Source organism: Felis catus, chromosome D4 (genome assembly GCF_018350175.1).
Source record: "Felis catus isolate Fca126 chromosome D4, F.catus_Fca126_mat1.0, whole genome shotgun sequence".
NCBI classification, from domain to species: Eukaryota; Metazoa; Chordata; class Mammalia; order Carnivora; family Felidae; genus Felis; species Felis catus.
In genome coordinates, this window is record NC_058380.1 from 74,473,216 (window position 1) to 74,483,092 (window position 9,877).

A 9,877-nucleotide genomic window follows, 5' to 3' on the forward strand; every position below is an offset into this window, starting at 1 on the left:
TTATCTTATGGTTCTGGACTTCAGGGCTGCATCCTTTCTGGAGCCTTTAGGGGATAATGAAGTTTGCTGCCTTTTCGAGGTCCTGGGGGCCACCTGCATTCTTTGGCCAATAACCCCCCTGCCCATCTTCCAAGCCAGAAATGGCAGGTCTAGACCTTCCCATACCTTTGATTCTTTTGGCTCCTTCTTCCACTTGCATTTATTTTTATTTTTTTAGTTTTTTAAATGTTTCTTTATTTTTGAGAGAGCCAGAGCATGAGTGCAGGAGGGGCACAGAGAGAGGGAGACACAGAATCTGAAGCAGGCTCCAGGCTCTGAGCTGTCAGCACAGAGCCCGATGCGGGGCTCGAACTCATGACCCCCGAGATCATGACCTGAGCCGAAGTTGGATGCTTACCTGACTGAGCCACCCAGGCATCCCTCCTTCTTCCACTTTTAAGGCCTCTTGTGATTACATTGAGCTGCCCGGATGATCTGGGACAATCTCCCTTTTTTAAGGTCAGCTACTTAGCAATGTTAATTTTATCTACTACCTTAATTCCCCCTTGCTTTTATATATTCACAGGTTCTGGGGAGTAGGACTTTGGCACCGTTGGGGGCCATCACTCTGCTTACCACACCTCCACTGTCTTTCCAGCTGCTTTAAGAAGCTCCTCCCAGTACCTGGCACAGAGTTGGATTTGGAGATCCATTCTGGCTTGACTCAGGAGGAGAGGGATGCTGGGAAATGTGGTCAGAGTTTGGGGTGTGAATTCCATTTAGTTCTTGTGCTCAGAGGGACAAATAGGAACTTTATGGCTTAATCATTCTGAAAAGATCTTTGTTGGGCTTTGCGACAAGGCTGACGAAATAATGCTGCCCTTGGGCTCTGTTGAAGCTTTCATGGCTCTGGTGCTTGGCATATAAAAAATAAATTGAACTGGCTGCTCCTGCCGCAAGAAACTTCTCTTGGGGCAGGGAGAAAGTAGACTATTTTGCTTTAGCAAGAGCCAGCGAAACACCTGGCAGCTGGCAGGTGCTTCAAGGGTGCAGATGCAATTCATGCAGTTTAGAGAATGCCCACAGTGGCTATCCACCTTCTTCTCTCCCTTCCTGCCTTGCTCAGTGTTTATGAAGCCCCTGCAAGTACCAAGCAGTGTGCTAGGCACAGGGCACAGGTTATATAAGATCCTCTGTCTTTACTCAGAGGTAAAGCATGGGGGCCCCAGGTATGCAGTGGCCCCCCTGCCGTCAGTGTTTGTTCAGTCAGGGAACCTTGGGGTTCCTTCACTCCTAATAATGACCACCATTTAATGAGCGCCTCCTGTGTGCTCTGTGTTTGGCACCGGCTGTCTACACCCGCCAAGCATATGAGGCGGCAGGATATCTCTGCCGTTGGCTAGCTCTGCAACCGGGGCTAAGTTATTACTCTGCCTCTCATGGCCTTAGTTTCTCATCTGTAAAATGGGATAATAATTGTAGCTCCCCTGGGGCACCTGGCTGGCTCGGCTGGTAGAACATACAACTCTTGATCTCAGGGTCGTGACTTCAAGCCCCACTTTGGGCGTAGAGCTTACATTAAAAAAATAATAACCGTAGCTCCCTCAGAAGATTTTGGGGAGAATTAAATGAGTTAATGTATGCAAAGTGTTTATAATAGTACCTAATATAATGTAGATGTTCAATAAGTATGAACTGTTACATTGCCTCTGTTTGCCCGTGGGGAAGCCAAAGCTCAGAGAGGTAGAGTAACCAGTCTGCGGTCACACAGGCTCCTCTGGTCTTGCCTCAGCTCAAGGATTCCTTCCTCCTCGGATCCCTCAGCACTCAGGACCACGCAACTCCCCCTTCCCGACCATCATCTGTCCCTCTTCCTGTTAGTGTCCTTGTACCATAGCAGTCTTGAGAGCCTTAGCATTTTGCACACACTGCCTTGTTTTCGCCTTGTTTGGGGCATTATTAGCCTTTCTCAAGACTGGGAGGTTTGTGAAGGCACACAAGACTCTGCCTGGTATCCCGGGTGGAGTAAAGCAGGTTTCTAAAGCATGTGGAAGTTCTGAAAAATATCTGTGGCCAACAAAGAACAGGGGAAGACAAAGTTTGCAACTCAGTATCGTCACTGAACTGATATCATTAGTTGACAGGCATGCAGTGTTCGTTCTTGCAAGTGTTCTATGTGGGTTGACTCATTCCATCCTTGCTATAACCGTTGTTATAGGGAGGTGTGATTTTCTCCACTTAAACAATTTTTTTTAATGTTTATTTATTTTTGAGAGCGAGCAAGAGAGAGACAGAGCATGAGCAGGGGAGAGGCAGAGAGAGAGAGGGAGACACATGTCCGAAGCAGGCTCCAGGCTCTGAGCTGTCAGCACAGAGCCCGATGCAGGGCTTGAACTCACAGACTGTGAGATCATGACCTGAGCTGAAGTCAGGCGCTTAACCGACTGAGCCACCAGGCGCCCCATCTCCGCTTTTGGAGATGAGGAAGTGGGGGCAGAGAAGTGGGGTGTAGTTTGCCCAAGGTTGTACAGGGGGTAAGAGACAGAGCCAGGATTTGAACTCTTGGTGATACAGGTTAGGGTGAATAACCCTTACTAACACTCTAGCAAAACAAAATATAATCACCCCATGTTTTCATAGTCATAGCATTCCTAGAAAATTCAGTATATTTTAGACCCATTTAAAAACAACAACAACAACAACAATGTAAGGGGCATGGGTGGCTCAGTTGGTTAAGCATCTGATGCTTGATTTTGGCTCAGGTCATGATCTAATGGTTTGTGAGTTCGAGCCCCACATTGAGCTCTGTGCTGACAGCCTGGAGCCTGCTTGGGATTCTCTCTCTTCCTCTCTCTCTGCCCCTCCCCCACTTGCTCTCTTTCTCTCAAAATAAATAAACGTAAACTTTCAAAAAAGAAAACAACACCGTAGGTTTACATGTCAAATAGAACCTGGTTGGCCGGTCAGAATTACAAGTAGCTTATTCACCTGTGTTCACATCTGGTGGGGAATGTGGAGTTTGGTTAGGCCGGGAGACCCCTCTTCCGATTGTGGGATTGCCTCTCATGGGACTTTGTCATCAGTGGAAGGCATCCCCAGTCCTTGTCCCTAAGTGCCAGCATTGCCTGTACCGTCCCTGTGACAACCAAAGGGCTTTCTCACATTTCCAAAAGCTCCCTAAGGGAGTCCTTACACTCCTGGGGACCTTGACTGTCCTCCACTGGGCTGTCATCTGGTTGCCTCTCTGAATCCTTAGGGAGTCTCTTCTCCAAACCAGCACTTCAGTCTTGACACGCTTCTTCCTCCTCCTCCCTCCTCCCCCTGGGCTGCTTAACATCTGCTTAGTCAACTTGATCCATGGCGCCAGAGTCCCCTTCCGAGGGCCAGGCACTCTTCACAATAAGCGCTCAAACCCGTCCACCCCACCGCCAGCAGATATCTCTGTCAGCACAGCGGACGGTGTCCCAGGCACTGGATTAAGTGTTCCACACACACAGTCCCAGTTCAGCCTCACCATGTTCCTAGGAGGCAGGGACATTGTCCGTATTCTACAACTGAAGAAAGCAGGACTCAGGGAAGGAGCGTCACTTGTCCAGGGCCACCCAGCTGGGAAGTGGCAGGGCTGGGCTTCCACCCAGAGCTGTCTGACACTATTGAACTTATTGGCTGCAAACCCCACAACCCCATTTTATAGGGGGAGCAATGGATGTGTCTCGATGCCAGGATTGCCCCCATGGTATCTAGAGGCGGGACAGCTGCTAGAGGTGGGTGTGGCTCAGGGCCTGAGAGCTCCCTGGCAGGGCGGAGATCTGACCTCACGGTTTGTCTTCTAGGCCAACACCAACACGGACCTTAGGCTGGCGGCTGCCAACGGAGCCCTCCTGAGGCACCGGGTGCTGCTGGGGGTGACGGACACGGTGGAAGGCTGCCAGAGTGTGATTCAGGTACTGTGTCTGGCAGCGACCTCTGCTTGGGGGCCCACGTGAGGGCTGGGTTGGTGGGGGACAGGGCCCCATGTTCCCCTGGGCGGCGTGGTGTCTCAGAGTCTGCTAATGGGATGAGCGTGGCCAGCCCTGCCCTTTGTCCCTGCGTCAGCACTTTGTCCTGGAGACTCATCTCTAGGTGGTGGCCTGCAGCCTAGGACCTGCATGGGGCAGGACTGTCTCAGCCACACTCCTCATTCAGCATTTATTCAGCAAACAGAGGGGGCCTCTTCTGTGCCAGGCCCCTGCCTGGGCGCTAAGGAGCCCATGCACGGTTCCTGGAGAGGCAGGCCAGACCCTGAGGCCTTGTCCACTTGGCTCGGTCATTTTTCTTTGGCCCAGGCTCCCTGGGTAGACCTTAGGTGACTAGTAAGAGGTCACACAGTGGGTCTGGGACATAGCTGGGGCCCAGGTCTCCTGGTCCTGGCTGGCCTCTGCCCAGTGGGATTGATAGATCTCCTCAGTGCTACCTCTGCATTCTCACTGGTCCCCCTCACCTAGTTGGAGTTCAGGAGGGGGCGTGAGGGCGGGACCTGGGAAGAAGCTCTTGTGCACATGACCTGTTCATCCTACCAATATTTATCGAGAACCTAGTATGTGTCAGGCCCTGTTCCAGGTCCTGAGGCTGCAACAGAGAACAGACAAGCGTGGATCCCTGTGTCATGGGCCCCGCACACCTGAGATGGTGTAGGATACAAGGGATCTTGCCTGACACCAGGTGTGGGGGGGGGAGGGTGGTGAACTCAGTGACATCACAGGACTTCTGGCAGTTCAAGTGTGACATCATAGACTGGGAGCTCCTGGAATCTGGGGGTCTTCAATTTGTCTGTGAATCCTCTTAGATTGACACATAGGAGTGACTTGGAAAGTATTAGCTGAATGTATGGATGGATGAGTAGTGAATAGACACACCTTTCAAAATAATTTGGGACATCTTTTAAAATAAATAATTTAAAAAATAATTTCAGTCTCAAAGTACTGTGGTATCTTAGGATGAGCTGATACAATACCTTGGATTTTCTCTAACATCCGGGATGTTAGACACCCAGGTGTCCTGGGTGAGTAATGGATGGGGGTAAAGATAAAACAAGTGTAGCCATGAACTGGGGTGTCTGGGTGGCTTGGTCGGCTAAGTGTCTGTCTATTGATTTTGGCTCAGGTCTGTGAGATCAAGCCCCACATCACTCTGTGCTGACAGCTTGGAGCCTGCTTGGGATTCTCTCTCTCTCTCCCTCTCTATGCACCCCCGAACTCTTGTGCTTTCTCTCTCTCAAATAAATAAATAAATAAAACATTAAAAAAAATAAAAAGAGTAGGCATAAACTGAGAACCACTGATCCACCCAAGATGATGGGCAGCTGGAAGTTAATTATTTCATTAAAAAATTAAAAAAAATTTTTTTTAACATTTATTTATTATTGAGAGACACAGAGAGTATAAGCAGGGAAGGGGCTGAGAGACGGGGAGACACAGAATCCAAAGCAGGCTCCAGGCTCCAGGCTCTGAGCTGTTAGCACAGAGCCCGAGGTGGGGCGCAAACTCACAAACCGCGAGATCATGACCTGAGCCAAAGTCGGACACTCAACTGACGGAGCCACCCAGGCGCCCCAATTAAAAAAAAAAATTTAATGATTATTTTATCTTGAGAGAGAGACAGAGCATGAGCGGGGGAGCGGTAGAGAGAGGGAGACACAGAATCCGAAGCAGGCTCTAGACTCTGAGACGTCAGCACAGACCCTGATGGGGGGCTGGAACTCATGAACCGTGCAATCATGACCTGAGCCGAAGTCAGAGGCTTAACCGACTGAGCTACTCAGGTGCCCCATCATTTGCTCCACCTTTGTATCTGTTTGGAAGTTTTCATAATAAAAGGCAAAAAAGAAATTCATTTTGAAAAGCGTCCCCTGATGTTAAGAAAGTGGAGAGATTCGTTGGCAAGGTGATGTGACCTTGGGTCTCACAGGTCAGTCACTGGGAGGAAGGAGGTCTGGGATTCAGAGGAAGTGGTCAGTGGCTGGAGGCATTGAGGCAGGGACTACAAGCTTCTTGCAGAACTTCAGTTGTGATGTTGGCAGGTATGGAGTCGACAAGATATCGTAAGTGAACTTGGAGGGTTTTGGCCTGGCTGTGTTACACTTGACCTTCTGAGGACTGTTGAGGTTGAGGAGGAAGGGGAGATAATGGTGAAGTAATTTTTACCCTGCCCCCCTCCTCCCAGAGCACCCCAGTTGGATTTCCTCCCCCTTGGCCTTGAGCAGTGGGGTTTCACTCCTTTGTATGTGGGGTTCCAGACAGCAAGGCACCCTGGCCCCTGAGGATAAAGGTGGTAGCTCCAGGTGGATACGCGATGTCTGGGATGCTTTGGCATCTCTGTGGGATGCTCAGTGACTTGTAGGAAGTGGAGCTGCAGCCATTTTGAACAGGGTTTGACATTTTCCAAATGTGCACACAAAGCCATCTTTCTCCCAGCTGTACAAAGGAGACTTCGCTAGTCTGAGGAGAGAGCAGAATGGCATGTTCCCGCCAGAGAACATGCTTGTCCTCAGAAGGGCCGAACTCCAGCAAGGAGGCAGGAGGTGGAAGATAGTGTCAGGGATGGAGAGTTCAGGGTCGGGCTGGCTTTGAGCCTCAGCGGTCATGGCTTCTCTTCCCAGCTCTGGTTTGTCTACTTCGACCTGGAGAACTGTGTGCAGTTTTTGTCTGACCACATTCAAGAGATGAAGACTAGCCAAGAGGTAAGAGGCCTCAAGTGAAAAAACAAACACACAAAAATAAACCAGGAGGCCACCTTGCGTAGATTGCATTTCCTCAGTGTTGGAAAAATGCCTAAGGAAAAGTTACTTGGAAGGAAGAACACCCATGTGGAATCACTGGTTGTTTTTGCTTAGGGAATTATTACTTTTTAACTAGATTTCAATTAGTCTCCTTTTCAGCTAATTGCACTTTCTACATTTCCTAGAGTGAGCATATATATTTATTAATAATATAGCAATTAGATTAACAATAAATGGTAATAACAATAATACTAATAAAAGTTCTGGCAGTGGGAACCTTGGGGAAAGTACCAGGTATTTAGACGACTTTCCCATGTTCAAAATGCCTTCCTATCATTTGTGATCAGGGCGTTCTTGCTCTGATCTGACACATGAGGAAACCGAGGCTCTGAGAAGTCCTGTCGCTGCCTGAATGCAGTCATGGGGCCAGTTGGTGATGCCCAATTTGGAGCTCAGCCTTTCCGTCTCAGAGCCCTGTGCTCCTTCCCTGGGATCAGCCTTGCCTGGAGCCCTGGCAGTGCTGGCGTGGGGTCTTGAAGTCAGAATTGTGGTGTAGCCCGATCCCAGCCTACTTGTTCCTGTGTGGCTTTGGGCAAGGCCTTTGGGCTGCACTTGACTCATCTGTAACATGTGGATAAAGATACCCATGACTCAGGGTGCTTTGAAAAGCAAATGAGAGCATGGAAAGAAAAATGCTTTCGAAGCTATTAAAGACTGTAGGGAACTTTGTAGGTAATTATCTGATATATCGAATGTGGCTCAGTTCCAGATACTCCTGAGGTCAACATCTGAGTCTGTAGATGAATCCATCCGTCCTCTGTGGGGTCTGTACAGCTCAGGGAGTGACCCAACCTCCTACATACCACCCAACTCTGGATATCATCCAAGCCCTGTCTCTCTTTCTTCTGTAGTCCTTGCTGAGAAGCAGATTGAGCCAGCTGTGTGTTGTCATGGAAACCGGAGTGAGCCCCGAGACAGCAGAGGGGCCTGAGGACCTGTTGGAGGAAGCCCCTCTCCTGCCCGGCAGTCCTCATTCGGAGGAGAGGCCACTCCTGCAGACTGAGCTTCGCCAGCTCGTGCCTGAGGCTGAGCCAGAGGTAAGGGGCACTTGGACCCGTCAGGGCCACCGTCCCTCACAGGGTATTTGTGTGGAGTCCGTGTGGGGCCTCAAGTTGTAAATCCCCGGGAAGATGGCTTCACTGAGTAGGTAGAGGCCATACGTATCTTTTAGCTTACTAGTTTTCAATATATGTTTTCCTTACTGTAGCATTTTTTTAAGTTTATTTTTTAACAGAGAGAGAGAGCATGCGCACACAAGCGGGGGAGGGGCAGAGAGAGAGGGGAACCAAGGATCCAAAGGAGGCTCTGCGCTGACAGCAGAGAGCCTGATGCGGGGCTTGAACCTATGAACCGTGAGATCATTACCTGAGCTGGAGTTGGATGCTTAACCAACTGAGCCACCCAGGTGTCCCTCCTTACTCTAGCACTTGAAAAAATAATTTATAGGAATCATTTTCTGCTTACTGGGTTCCGCCCCCATCTTTTAATATCTTGGGTATTCTTTTTGGTAGCTCCACGGAATGTCTGGTTGTTGCATGTTGATCGGTTGGTCATAGCCTACCTAGCCATAAACATGTTAATGAGTATTCAGGTCATTTTTTAAATCTATTTTTCAATCAGTCTGGCATCTATCCATCCATTTACTTAAATTGCAGTTGGATGTGTAACTCTTATAGGCATCTCTCTTGAATTCCAGTGCCCCTAGCCCGAGTTCTATCGGGCCCTGCCACCCAAGCTGTCGGTTCGATATGGCCAGAAATCTGATAGTGTGGTTTTCAGCTTGTGTCCTCCATGAGGTTGGACCCACTGGCTGGGAGACATGCAGAGAGGGGTGACCTCAGGCATGCTGTGATGCAGGGAAGCACCTGAATTTTCTTTTCAGGGAAAGATTAAAGGTGCAAACCAGCCCAGACTTTCCCTTTTGCATCGGTGGGGAGTAGGGGGACTGGCAAATGGGACTCAAGAGAGAGAATGATAAATATATTAATGTCTTCACTTGAATCCTGTTGACTTTTTTTAGAGCAGAAAAGATTGATAAGGTCATGTACTTTACTGTGGCATGCCTCGGTTTATATGACATAGCCTGTTAAATCTGATGGGTCTTTTAAATTATTTTTCCAAATTCATTCGAACCAGTAGTAATACAATTTCCTGTCATGAATATCAAGCGCGTATGCACATGTTTTTAAAGTAGCTACCTTTTGTAACTTGGCTAGGGAAAATATAATCAGTGCCCAAGTCTCAGCATAGCCAGATAGACCATCATATTTCAATAGGAAACCAACGCCTGTGAAAGATAGGGAAATAGTTATAGTCACCTCTTACATTTTAACAGATTTCTTATTATGCATAAAACCCTTTAGCATACCCTGTGAGGCGTGGATTATGTTTCCTCTTCCTGGTCGGGTGAAATGGGCTTCCAAGAGGTCATCTGACCTGCCGCAGGTCACCGAGCAAGGGAGCATGTGGCAAAGCCAAGGGCAGAAGCCAGCCCTCCTAATTCTAAGTACAATTTTCTTGCCACGGTTCTTTGCTCCTTATGCTGTTGATTTTAGAGTAGATTGGCAAGGAGACCAATCTGAATTAGGGAGTGGCAGACTATTTGAGGTTTTCAGTATTTTCTAGCACCAAGGATGACTCAAAGGAAACACCAGGAACACTAGGTGGGGGGCTTTCTATCAATTAGTCCATTTCATCCTCACTCCAGCTCCCCCAAACAGGTGCTGTGATTTTCCCTCTTTTCGTGTTGAAGAAAAAGGCTCGGCAAGGCAAAGGACTTGTTCAGGGTCCATCGTCGGGGGCTAGGCTCAAATTCCCACTCGGTCCTTTTGATTTGAGAGCCTGTTCTTTTTTTTTTTTTTTTTTTCAACGTTTTTATTTATTTTTGGGACAGAGAGAGACAGAGCATGAACGGGGGAGGGGCAGAGAGAGAGGGAGACACAGAATCGGAAACAGGCTCCAGGCTCTGAGCCATCAGCCCAGAGTCCGACACGGGGCTTGAACTCCCGGACCGCGAGATCGTGACCTGGCTGAAGTCGGCCGCTTAACCGACTGCGCCACCCAGGTGCCCCTGAGAGCCTG

General features: G+C 48.9%; 1 protein-coding gene across 8 annotated transcripts in view; it reads left to right on the plus strand.

The window, feature by feature from the left end:
* Positions 1–9,877, plus strand: part of TMEM268 (transmembrane protein 268) — a 43,073-nt gene that overhangs the window by 19,635 nt on the left and 13,561 nt on the right. For all 8 annotated transcript variants that reach the window (XM_019816415.3, XM_006939396.5, XM_023242638.2 and 5 more), the window contains 3 exons: positions 3,813–3,923; positions 6,617–6,697; positions 7,648–7,833. In XM_019816415.3, coding sequence (XP_019671974.2) covers positions 3,813–3,923; positions 6,617–6,697; positions 7,648–7,833 — 378 coding nt within the window. The remainder of the gene's footprint in view (positions 1–3,812; positions 3,924–6,616; positions 6,698–7,647; positions 7,834–9,877) is intronic.